General features: G+C 34.0%; 1 protein-coding gene across 11 annotated transcripts in view; it reads right to left on the reverse strand.

Annotated features, from left to right (window-relative positions):
- Positions 1 to 10,800: 10,800 nt before the first annotated feature.
- The window catches only part of LOC134270344 (stAR-related lipid transfer protein 13-like), a 43,920-nt gene continuing 40,789 nt past the window's right edge, over positions 10,801 to 13,931 (reverse strand). For 10 of the 11 annotated variants that reach the window (XM_062752572.1, XM_062752568.1, XM_062752570.1 and 7 more), the window contains 5 exons: positions 13,476 to 13,804; positions 13,049 to 13,365; positions 12,718 to 12,843; positions 12,359 to 12,535; positions 10,801 to 12,234 (listed from right to left, as the gene is read on the reverse strand). In XM_062752572.1, the coding sequence (XP_062608556.1) occupies positions 12,120 to 12,234; positions 12,359 to 12,535; positions 12,718 to 12,843; positions 13,049 to 13,365; positions 13,476 to 13,804 (1,064 nt within the window). In that variant the 3' untranslated portion in view covers positions 10,801 to 12,119. The remainder of the gene's footprint in view (positions 12,235 to 12,358; positions 12,536 to 12,717; positions 12,844 to 13,048; positions 13,366 to 13,475; positions 13,805 to 13,931) is intronic. The other variant, XM_062752574.1, reaches the window with a different exon arrangement.

Genomic DNA, 13,931 nt, shown 5'->3' on the forward strand with positions numbered 1-13,931 from the left:
ACTGAAAATGAATTAATTGTTTGAAATCTGCTCCTTTGTATTTATAAAACATTTATTTATTTTTTGATAGGCAATTTTAACGGTGCCTTTTTAAAATTTGTGCAATGTGTGGACCTAGGGTCAGGGGTTTATTTCACAGTGTTAGGGGCATTACTGATTATTGCTGAATATTACTGATTAGTTGGAATGCATTTTTCCCCCTACCTTGCGTATGGGTATTCAGTACCCCTGGGAGGTGATCATGAATAATTCATGAATTACCTTGAATTTTTCATGAATTTTATTCATGAAATGTTCATGAAACGTTCATGAAGATCCTATGAACTTATTATTGGGCATATTTAAATCAATAAACCAAGCTAAGCAACTGCTAAGTGTATTGTTATGATGATCAATGGTGCATCTTTCAAAATTGTGAATGCCATATAGCATCTGGCTTAAACATGAATCAAATTCAATAACTGGAAAGTTGTTGCAGAATGCTCAGGTGACCTATAAGGCCCGTGGGCCTCTTGTTATGTCTTATATTACATGTACATAATTAGGGGCTACGAGGGGACAGATTGCTTATTCTTTGACTCTTTATATCTTGTAAGTGAGAAATAAATTTATAAGTATTATTGAAAAAAAGATGTTCAAAATCATGTTCTGAACAATATGCAAGCTTTCATTTTTTGCTAAACGTCCCCATTAAGGAGTTGAAGGGTTGGTCCCTAAATATTTCTCATGCAAATAACTCGAAAACGAAACTCATGCAAATAACTCGAAAACGAAAAAGAATCTCTTAATAGTTGTTGAACAAAAAGTGATCAAATTCCTTAGAGCTTTAAAATGATATGAATAAAAAGGGCTGATTCTTAAAGTTAGGGGCCGTGAGGGGCCAAAAGTCGATTTTTTAAGTCTTTAATGTTCAATGTCTTTTACAGATTATGGAAAGTCATTACTTTAGAATGAAAATCTCAACCAAAATCTTATCTCATCTCATCAAGAATCGGACGGAAGACCCACTCGTTGCTCGCAACGAGATCGTATCTAGTTATTCTTATTTTTCTGACTTTCTAATTTTGTGCACGCGATTTCTCGAAAACTACTGGATGAAATTACATGAAATTTTCAGGACAGATGTGTTGTAACATGAATTTATAATATCCGAGAGAAAATTTTGAAGTTCACTTTCAGTGCGAAGTTACGGACAATATTCTGAAATTAAAATGACATTTTGTCCACGATTAAACTCAAAAACGGTAAAAGATATCAACATGAAACTTTCGGGGATTATAGATCGTGATATATACTATCCAGGACGCGACTTTTTGTTAGTCGTCGGTACTTCCTGTCGTTAGGAGAAGCGAATTGAAAAAATCGTATTTTCTAAGTTTGTTTTTCAATATTTTTTTTTCACTTTTGGAATATTAATAGAGAACCTTCTATTGATGCTTACTATATAAGTTGTTTGAATATTGGTTAATCTGAACTCTAGATATTAATATTTGAAAATCTGAAGCGGGTCCAAGATGGTGTCTGCCTCTGTCAACTCCGCCATTTCGCGAGTAGGGGTTTATGGAGGCAGCTGAGCGTTTGATTAAACCATTCTGACATAAGGATAGATGAAATGTAAAAAACTACTTGGACTTTCACGTAGTAGTACATTGTTATTACGTTTCAATCTTAAAACTTAATTTCCGTTTCACTGCTTTAGTTTAACTGGGCTAGATACGATATGTAATGTGTACAATGTGTTAAAAATACCTTCTTAATGTCGAAATAAAATAAAGGCGATAAGAACGTTTTATTTATTTAATTTCATTGAAGCTATCACACCAATTTAATAGATCAGTCCAAAGAAAAGGCGCAAATATTTACTCGTGGCGTTTGGCGCGAAATTATTAATAGTGGCCCGCCTTTTATAATTCTTAGACAGGTGTCCTGTTGCAAATGTATACACAAGTATATTTAGAGCAGTGCTCCCAATAGCTTAATGGTTTGCGCGTTAATAGATCACGTAGTAATTACGTTACAATTCTGTGTCAAACTAAAGATTTATTCCAGGGTCTTCTCAAACGTCTTCTGTAACTGGTTTTGGTTGGTTCTTAAAGTAGAAAAAGAAAAGACTAAATGTGCAAATGAGAGATACCTATTATCATTTGTTTTGCAAGACGGAAAAACAGATCTTAAATCATAGTTATAAGTTATAGTTTTTCAAGAAACAATATTGATGCATGTATATAGTAAGTATAAAACGTATAACCACTGTTTTTCCCACGCACACTTGTGTGATATTAAACGAATAGAAAAGACAAAAATAAGAAAAACATTTTTATAAGATCGTCTAATGGAGTTTATATTAACATTCTTTTCTCAAATATCTGAATCAAGTTATTGAACATAAATGGTATCTGATTGCTTGACTGTCGTAGAGCGAGGCATGTTTTTCGGCGAAACATTTTAACCTTTTTTAGAAAGTGTAACTAATCGGCATAATTCACTTCTGAGACGGGAAATAAAAAAAATTAAATTATAAAGTCATTTCACTGCTTTTGTGTTACTTTTCTATAGAATGTGTACAATGTGTTAAATAAATTTTCTAAACCTCGAAATGTAGGCTATGAGAACGTTCTTTTTTCTTAATTTCATTGAAGCTATCACACCTGTTTAATAGATCAGTCCAAAGAAAAGGCGCGAAGATTTAACGTGGCGTTTGGCGCGAAATTATGAATAATGGCCCGTCTTTTATAATTCTTAGACAGGTGTACTGTAGCAAAAGTATACACAAGTACATTTAGAGCAGTACTCCCAATAGCGTAATGGTTAGCGCGTTGGGGATAAAAGGGGAAAAAAGCGGATGGGATTTTCACGCTGGCGACCTGGATTCAGTTTGTGACCAAAATTTTTAATCCTTTCTCAGCTCGACTTTACGAGTTTTTTTTCCAGAATCGGACGGAAGACCTCTCGTTGCTCGCAACGAGATCGTTTCTAGTTTACACACTGGATTTAACGGATTTTCCGTTATTTCCCGGTCATGACAAGGAGCACACGGCGGGTGTGACCGGTCGGCTAAGGATACTCACTCCTCCATGGTACCCGATCCAACTTTCGATGTTCTGGAGATCAATGTTTACTCTGCTCCTATTTTGCATTGTTTAATGGATTTTTGAGCTTGAATTCTGTTCGATATCTCCATATTTTTTTTTATCATGACAAGAAGAGAAGGATGACAATGGCATATAATAAACTCTAAAAAGATAAACAAAACAGTATTCTGATTGTAAATATAAAAAAAAAAAATGCACATTCAAATTGGTCAACATTTTCTCCATCACAACGTGGGGAAATAATACTACTTTCTCGGGTATTACAAAGCAATGGGTAATGAATAAAAAAAAAGAGGAGTAAAGATGGTCCATGCTTAATGTACATTTCTAAAACCTAGTTAATCAAAATCATTTGAAAAAGAATATTTTTGATACTTACAAGCACTCAGCATTTCTGTGAAACATACATCTTTCACTGATCAATAACTACGAGGGCTGTTCAATAAATAATGTCCTCGGTGCTCGGAAAGAAACAAAAAAGGCTTTTCAATGATCTAGTTTTAATGATTTTACATCAATATTCTCTTTTAATTAAAACACATGTCTTAAACATTTTTATCCACTTTCTGATTGTTTTAGAACACCTATTTGAGTATGGCCCTTTGTATACTGGAATATGACAGATCCTATGATTTCTTGGACTTGTTTCTTCTTTCTGAAAGATGTTTTTTTTTTAAGTTTGAAAGTGAAACAAGTCAAATGATGACTAATCTGGCGAATATAGTTGGTGTGACAAACCATTAACTTTCTTAAACTCCTTTATTCTTCAGGACATGTGGGTTTGGATGCTGTCATGAATAAATTAAATGTAGTGGTTCTGGTTGCTTCCTCTCATAAACCTTTCGATTTTTTTGCAAAAAGTTTGCTTTCTAGACTACTCCAGAAATTGAACTGTCTCCCCAAATAAGAAGTTGAACAACAAGACCAATAATATTTAAGAAAATGGCATCCAAAACTGTTTTTGGGCCCTTGTAATTCTTGGGTTTTCTCAGACCTTGGATGTTTTTGTCACATGTATCTTATTTTAAATTCTATTGTAAAGACTAAAGCAATGGATTCAAGTTTCATTATCTGTTTGAATTTCAGACAAACGTGGATAATTACAATTTTTGATTTTTTTTTTAAATAATTGGTAAGATATTCTTATACGCTGTCGTTTTCACTCTTTTTTCAAAATGTAGGGTGGTCATTAAGTATTAAGCCTTTTTACTGTTAAATATTTCTTTAAAACAGTGTAAACTACCCCCAAAATGTCTATCAATTTTGCTACGTGTCTTTCGGGCAGTCAAACATCATCAGTGATGTTTGTTGAGTTTTGGCAAACAGTACATTGGTTGTTGTAAGTCTTTGTCGCCGAGGACGGTACCCAGTTTTTGATGCCCATTATACCAATTTTGTTGATTGAAATTCACCTGCTCATGTGTCAATAAAACAAACATTGGTTGCTGTTAATATCACATATTTCAGTAAATATTTCTTTGGGATTCCTAACGAGTTTAACAGCAGCTTTCATGACGCGTTTAATTTCACTTTTGTTATCTAATTCTTTACCATTCATTTAGAATGCAGTGTCTCAAATAGCCCTTGTTTTCCATCTTCTCACAATGAAACTATGTGATGAAAATAGGTCAAATAAACTTCAATAAATCCATTAAAGACTAAATCATGAGAGAAAGTCAAGCTTAATTACATATGATTACTACATTGTATGTCATAGAGCTCAGGATATTATCTACTGAACAGCCCTCGTATAAGTTTGATGGTGGGCTGGCCACTGTGTTCTTTTTTCCATTTCTACAAGGTGAAATAATTATCATTAGAGAAATTAGGATTATATACATGTATTATTTTAGTAGTTAGCTTATATAACAAGTAAAACTGATTTCATTTAAATGCAGTAAATGGAAATTATTGTACACATACGTAAAATTAAAGTTTAATACATGCATATTTCATGAAGAATTGATTTTTAAACATCTATATGTGCTTAAATTAAAATCGATGTGATGTATCCAAACAAACCTGAGAATCTGAACTGATGCACAAATATTCTAGCAAAATATATTTTTTGACTACTTTAGTATCATCTTCCTTTAGATGTACGAATATAACAGAATATAATTCACGCTTCTTTCACATAGATCGGAACATATTTATGTAATTTGTACTTCATTATGATGATTATTCTCGGGAATGAATCATAATTAAGAATGATAAATCTGCGTTTTTGTTCATTATATGTTATTAACCAGATGAAGAATGTACTTGTATATCATTTTGATTGAGTAAAGGCAATTAAATCAATTAGAATTTCTTGTTTATAAATATGGGGATGGTCAGTTGCAACAATGCAAAAAGTACGCATGCATTTGAAAACGTGCACAGGAAAATGTGAGACGATCGCAGATTTAAAAAAGGGGGGAGGGAAAAGTAGTAAGGTTATTTAAAACCATAAATTATGAATAGATTTCAATTAAAATTTCAATGTTATATTTCGTTTGAAGATAGTCAAGAAAATTTTTATTCCTATTTGCTCGGCCCCAAATTTATATTGTTTGTATGGAGTTTAGCATAATTATATGTTTTATATTTTAATACAAGACGTTAATAGTAACGTAACAACAAAGCTTATACATGTGCATTATGATTAACGTGATTACCTTAATTGTAATTATGCAGTATTATACCCTTCTAACATATATCACCTGCATACAAGATTTATATCTCTAAGTTGATTCGTATAAACAAAGAACATATGAACAATTTCTAAAACGAAGATTGTTGTTGACAAACAAGTTGATGAAACAAAGGTACATCAGTTGTCTCGTTTCAAGTCATCATTTCGTTGTATGGTCTATGCCATGAATTTGATAGCCAATATAATCTAACTAAGGTCAAAGTTCGACTGATTTTTATCATATTAGTTGTTGGGCTGTTATTCACTCATTGAATTGTTGACAGATTTTTCCATTATTTCCCGATCATGTCAAAGAAAGCATGGCGGATTTGACCGGTCGGCAGGGGATGCTTACTCCTACATGGCATTTGATTCCACTTATCTTAGGGGTCCAAATTCCCTCTGTTCCTGATTTGTATTGTTGGAATGGACTTTTGAGTTTGAATACTTTTTCTCCCATTGCTTTATTACGGATAATAGGATAATAAATTGATTTGTCAAATCAAAACCCTTATTTTATTAGCAAATACGGCAGCTCTGTGGCGTTGATCTATGATTTCACTTTTTTATGAAATTCACACACAAAAATTATAAATTCAAATTTGAGAAAACAAATATCTTACATCATCAATCACTACATCCATACCATATTGGACAAGATGAAATTATTTTTTTTTATTTTAGCATTCTTTTATTTTTAGAAAGTTAACCAGTAAAGTGATATATGAAGATATCGAACAGTATTCAATCTCATAAGTCAAACAATACAAATCAGCACACAGGAACCTCTTAAACATCAGAGGTGGGATCAGGTGCCATATGAATACAAAAATAGGTCTGCCAATAAAAGGGTGCAATTGGTACCCATGGGAATTCCAATAGATTGCTGGATGACATGGTCTTCAAAAATAATATAGATATTGTCAATCAGAAACTCAAACATCTTTTGATGTCAACTTCAGAGTACTTGTTTTTACAATAAAAATGTTTTTAACAAAATAATTCTGCAAATGACCAATGGCAAGGTAAATAAATTTTCGAGTTCCATTTTTATTGAAAATGCAACTGTCAATGATATCAAAAGCATGGATTTTAATTTTTCACTGGGAATAGTTGTGTATAAAGTTGAAAAGTCGTACGTTTTTAAGCTGTTGATTTTGGTAAAATCTTGTAGATTTCAAAGTTGTCCGAAAGTTCCTTGGAATTTTTAAGTATCCACTACGGATTTACACCATGAACTTCTCGAATATATTGCTGCACAGTAATCTTGAAGTTTCTCCTACACTACTGATAATATCTTAGTGAGAAGAAAAGAAAGAGTCTTATTTGAACATTTACTGGAATCCGCGATGTATCTTTGTAAATTTTTATGAAGTTTCGGAATCCAAAATAGATATGGTAATTCAAATTCATTTAGGTTCTCAGGGATATCAAAAATATTCAAAACTGGCATATGATTTTGAAGAATTCCTTAGAAATAATAAGGAGCCTTACGAACAAGACAGTGTAGACTGCTACCCGCTTTGTCAGTTGGGACCAGTAGAATTCTTTTCTGGTTTCTAACAGATAGTGCTTTGGTATTCTTTCAATATTGTGTTTATAAATCGACATATATACACATATCTCAGTAAAGGAGTAAAGGTCTGTATAGGTTCCAAGAGAGATTCTTTAAAAATTTTGAACAGAGCAAACAAGCAAACGCAGTAATATACCAAAAATGGAATAGATTTATACTCTGTGTAAATTTTTATCACCTTTGTTTGAAATGTTATAGCTTGGCTAAATTCTAGCAACATTTAACTGGAAATAACTGGATTCTCAATAATTCAAGGTTTTTTCATCTGTCAAAAGGTTCGTTAACATAAAAGGTATTTCAATATGATTAATTGTTATGTGTTCTTCAAAAAGCAATTAATTGAAACGAATCATTGACTTCATGGCTTGATTTTTGTTTAATAATAAGTCAACAATGAACAACGTGCCGAACAAAAATATGTTGCTTATCTTTTAAATATTTACACCTTTAACAGTGACGTCATTTGAATTGCATTTTGTTATGAAGTGGGCAGGTGTTTAAATTTAGTCATAAGGATTTCCCATGAAGCGTAGACTGTCATAAATAGTAAAGAACGAAGAATCAGGTTGTAGATAATATACTAGACTGTTTTTCCAGTGAGAATATAGAACAAGTTATGATTCTCTACAACAGGAAGGAGTACAAGAGGAGGTAGTTTTATTTATTTATTATAGAAAGATTATCATCAAAGATTAATTTAGTGTAATATAAGAATTGGTTTATTATACGAAAACCTATTGTACATGTATAAAACAAAATTGTTATACTAAATAATAAGATATTCAATCAAATTTTTTGAAATAAATATTTTATTTTTGAAATATTTAGAGTAAAATATATTATTTCATTTTTTTTTGTTTCAATACTATAATGTATTTTATTTATTTCTTTATAGGTGAGTTATTTCAACATATATCTTTGTGACTGGGACTTTACCCGAGGATCTTAACTGCAATGGATGCCACTGCTTTATTTTTCTTGACATTCGCCTTTCTGATGATTCTCTGTTGTGTAGTATTTTGCCTGAAAAATCATGGACCAGCGCCATTAAAAGAAGCATTTGAAATATTGACCAGGTGCCTCAGGTCACTTTGCCAGTGTGCGTGGGTCAAAGAAAGGGTGTGTGTATGTGATACCAGGGAAACTAACGCTATCACCATAGCAACGATAGGTGAAATTAATCGTGGATTTTACGACGTTAACTATGCTCCCCCGTCATATGAATCTGTGGTTGCAGCAGATAAATCACGCGACCAGGATTTACCCAGTTATGAGGATGCTTTAAAAATTATATGTATCATTGATATGTCAGCTGTTAAAAATAAAGCAAATGCTTCCGATGCATAATATATATCAAGTTTATAAAGAAAATCATGAAGGATGCGTTTGCACATTATACATGTATCCTGTATTGTATGTATTTTATTTTAAATTATCATTTTTTGTGACTGTTGATTTTACATGATGACCGTCAACCTTTGCATTTTTGTAATTATTTTATTTTGACATTTCAATGTTTCGTTATGAATTTATTTTATTCATTGAAACGCATATTTTGTTATTTTGTTAACAGTATTTTTTAATTTATAAATACAGAACTGACATTTTCTTTCATTTACTTTGCATTAACTTACGTAAACATATAAAAATCAGGAACTACTGTCATAAGTCAGTCAATTTAACCTTTTCTCTCTGGGGATTTATTTACATTAAAAGTGTTTTGTCATGGGTGAAGTCATCGTTGCATATAACTGCACTTCCAGGATGACTTCATTTTTTCGGATTTACCTCCGTCTCTATTCAGAGGTTTGATTAAGAATTTAATGTCTAGGAAGCACTTTGCGGTCTGACTGACAAAAGATTTGACGTCAACAAAATCTATTTTTATAGATTATTGATTCACCGATTAATTTCAAATCAATCTTTTTTCCAGAAGAAAACATCAACAGAGATGGATAAATTACAAATACAAATAGGGTGTAATATTTAAAAAGAGGATTGCTTTACCTAGACAACGAATGCATTATGTAATTAACTTTGAACACTTATTATTTAATGTCATGCAACAGGAATGGCAGCACTTTGGTTATTTCATTTTATTTAAGGGCAGGGGTTACGATAGGGATGTGCTTTGAGACAGAAACCCTTTATTTTCTCAAGTTCATATGTAATGGTTTGGACCGTGGATATCGGCCTGGATAGTATAATCGGTAGAGCACCTGACTAGTGATGCAGGGGTTCCAGGTTCGATTCCCGGACCAGCCTTCTCCTATAAGTAAGAGCCTCAGTTAACATCCCTTCGCTCCTTATATACCTCGGATAAGCGGCGCCAAGTCAAAAGTATCTCGCTGTGAACCTAGCTCTAGCATGCATGAGTAGGGTCAGTCATACATTTTCTCACAGATTTGATGTCGTTGACCACGCGTGGACTTGCAGGTGAAAGTCCTGTTAGGAACTTAAGGTGAAAACAAAATAAGGAGGGAGGAATGTGATGGTTTGGGGCGTGGATATTGGCCTGAGTTGCTCACTCGAAAGAGCACCTGACCAGGGATGCAGGGGTGCCGTTCGATTTCCGGTCCAGCCATACATTAATCTCTTATATTGCAAACTACATATTTATAACAGGTGTATTATCATAACAAGAGATTCTGTTTATATTCTTAAAATTATATATTCTTTCAGCAATGTTACAAAACATACTCCCACCCTCCCCTCACGACGGGACAAGTACATGTACAATTGTACATATTTTAAAAACAGAATTAGAATTCGATTGAAACTCAAGTATATCGTGCAATGGTCTCGAACAAATACCGATGATCAACAGTGTTCTTGAATGCGTTATTATTTGGTTTGCACATTATCATTTATGATTTTTCAAAACTGCAGAGCCATTCAAGAGGCGATAAATGTACGCAACGTAGTATTAAGCTTTTTTATTTACTTGTTCTCTATATATCCTAATAGTTATGATAGTTATCGAAGAACTATATTGCGACTTTAAAAATCTTAAATGATATAGTGCCCACCTCTTCTCAATCAATTTTTAAAGAAATACCAGCTAAAACCAGAGAGACATACTCTGAGCTAAAACTAATTTTGTTAATTTTTTCTTTGAATAACACAAGGATTTTTTCATATTTTTTAAAAATCCTGGAAAAGATACTGGTTTTTGACTAAGCATCTGAGTGTACTATGATTGTAAATCAAGAATATCTAAAACACTTATCAGTGGGAATTGAACATTATAAGATATCATAGGTGTACATGTACGTTGCATATGACTTTGACATCTATTCAGAAAAGCCAATACGTGACTCTCTGGTAAGAGAGATAACTGATTGTAACAGACATTCAACTTTTTCTTCTACATTAAATCTCTACGTCTCTTGCAAGAAAGACAAATCTTATATATTTTAAATTTTATATTTTATTTAAATATTTTATGATTTCATTATAATAACAAATATCATAACAAGATACACATACAATGGAATTATGATATATATGGTCTGAGGTAACAGAGATGACAATATCATTAATGACGCTGTACACTGTTGTGTGACTTTACCATCTCCTGATGTAAAAAAGTGAAAGTAAAATCTGTGACTGATGTTAACTTGTCCAAAATAAACAAGGTATGGTGTTTAAAATACACTTGATAATAGCTACTGAATGACTACACCTTTATACAATGTTACAGGTACTGTGGATTTCTGTAGTTTATTAGATATATGTAATGTGTTTTCCTTAATGATTGTACTGTTGTTTAATTTAGGAATATCAATGATGAATATTTTATAACTATCTTGACCAAATGCATCACAACCACTGTATTTGTAACACACATAAATACTGGTCAATTTGACCAGACTTCTACATATATACTGGTCAGTCTGACCAGACTTCAGGGGAGCATTAGTGTACAGGATAAATAACTTAACCGCTTGACCGGCTAAAATGAGGTATGCATTGGTTTGATTATTACGACAGAGTCTGGCCAAAGAGAACATCAGCATATACATTAAAAGTCTCTCTCTTACAGAATGTACCTTGCTCACATACACTTTCAAGTAAAATTCAGCCATTCTTACATTCAAAACTCACTCAATGCCAGTAACTGATATCTATCATAACTTATAACATGTATGTATTACTAAACTCGTATCTCAATGACTTTTGTACATTGTACATTTAAAAGGTTGGACAATATTTACAACAGAATATACACAAGACATGGCACAATACAACAAGTAAATGCATTTAGTAATATTGCAGGTTCTCTACTCCCAAGGAATAATATCAGGTCACATGACTAGCATGGTTCCTATGGTTACCAACAGACATAATGCTGCCTTCCCTATGGCAACAGTGGGGACTGCCCACCATTCTGTTTGTTTTAAATGCTACTCATTAGTGAACCTAGGTCCCCTTCTACAAAATTCAACAGTAATGCTAATAAAATGAACACATGTTGCCCTCCTCTATCATCTATACGGAATGTTCTATATTACAGCACTAGATTGTCATGTGGATAGCGCCCACATCTGTCACAGACTATCTATTGTTCTCTATTGGATTAGGGTTTTGTCCAGCACTGACGTCAGTGTCTATGGTTTTGTGTATCGTGTAACAGAAGTAGATTCTCTGTCAATGACTCCATGCTTCACCCTCCATGGACTTCAGCAGTTTGGTGCCACGTTGAGACACCTTTCTGGTGTAGGGACAGGCCCCTGTTACTAGGAGATTTTTCATCAGAATCAGAAGCTAGACTTCACACTGTGGACTCGGGTCCCTCTGTACTCTGTTTCAGGGAGTCCCGGATTCTCTCCATCTGATTCACACAGCTGTAACTGTACACCTTCTTATACCACTCTGGTGTTCTTCCCCTACAAAACAAAAGGCAAAAGATCAATTTCTGAAATATTTTTATAAGAATTCAAAAATATGAGCACAAACTTTATAAAACAAGGTATCAACTATTAAAACCATGGACTTTTGGAAAAACCGTACCTCATGTCTATGCGGCTTATGAGGGTGACTCGTGATTTCCCTGACCCACAGGGCTCTATCAAGTAGTGAGACGCTAAAACCACCCCCTGTATGGCCCCGTTCAGCTCAGCCTGAGGGTGATCAATGGATGTGGAAACCAGGGCACATGATCCCTTGGGGAGATCTGATCTCCAGGACCTGTAGAGAAAAAAATTATGAAAATTTAAAATTTCTGAAAAATCATCATCCATTTTAAAAAGTTAAATTGATAAATCATTATTATTGATACAAACTCTTTTCAATGTTAATTTTTTTCTAATATTAACATCAGAAGTTTTTAAGATGCGAATTTCTTGTTAAGACTCCAAAGTGATATCTACCTGAGGACACAGAAATCCCTGGCAGGATGTGGTGCCATTGAACTCTGGGTATACTGGAAGACCTCTGTCTGGGAATCCAGCCTCTCTATAGATCTCCATTTAATGAGGTCCTCATCCCAAGTATGTCTATAAGGAAAAAAATCATTCAATGAAATCTAGAAATTTGTTTAAGGTGCCCCATCATAATATCAAAACTAAATGAATCATTCCAACTTCAATGTTATCATCTTTACTTCCGATTCAGAAAACTTGCTTTAATTTAATTCAACAAGGGTATCAACAGATTTTTTACTGAAACTTAATAATTTATCTAGAAGTATAGACAACTCACCTCTCGTCCTTGACGCAGTCCAGTGCCACGTATGGTGGAGCCTCCACTTCAGCTGAACATCTCCACAGTCTGAGTGGATGACCATCGGTCACCTTTTTGTAGGACAAGTCCACGTCTGTTGGGACAGAATTGACCGACACCCAGCCCTTAAACTTGTCCCTGGATTCCTTCAGAAGCCCCTGGATGGCTGTGTCCACGTAAGCCTGATACTCCAGCTGATCGTCCTGAGAACTGCGCCTGTTGAACTCCTCCAAGGAAACCGGATCTCCTTGCTCAATGTAGGAGAATCGGCACTTGCTCATCATTGCTGTTGGAATCTGAAATTTTTCAAAAGTCATTGAAAATATTGCAAATATCTCAGAAATTTTCAAGTAAATATTCTGAAGAATCTCAAACTGCAAATTTCAGGAATTGTTAGCCCACTTACATTGAAGAGTTTTTTGCACTCCTGGATCAGAGTTGTCAGACACTCGTGGGCCGCCTTCTGTTCCTGAAGCTCTCGAGCGTCCGGTACCCCGAGATTCTTCCTGGGTCTGCGTGGACTCGGACTCTGAGTGGCGCTCTTTGTCCCGCTCATGTTGAACAGAGAGGGAGCGAAGCACACGGCGAGATTACTGGCTGTCATCTGATGTTCCTCAGCCTGCATCGAAATGTCGTACAGGAAGAAAAGAAGGGACTGAAGAACTTCTCGGTTCTCATCAGGAAGGAGGATGACAGCCGACTGTAGGGCTTCTAGACGCTGCTCACTCGGCAAATCTACAACAGAACAATATATAAAGATAAATACCAAATCATTCATTGATATATTCAATACCTGGCACTGCAATTAATCATTTCTCTGATTTTAGTTTTCCTTGCTAATTTTTGTCTTTTGGAAAAAGAA

Source organism: Saccostrea cucullata, unplaced genomic scaffold, assembly GCF_032062105.1.
Source record: "Saccostrea cucullata isolate Sc308-1 unplaced genomic scaffold, CSIRO_AGI_Scuc_v1 ctg203, whole genome shotgun sequence".
NCBI lineage: Eukaryota > Metazoa > Mollusca > Bivalvia > Ostreida > Ostreidae > Saccostrea > Saccostrea cuccullata.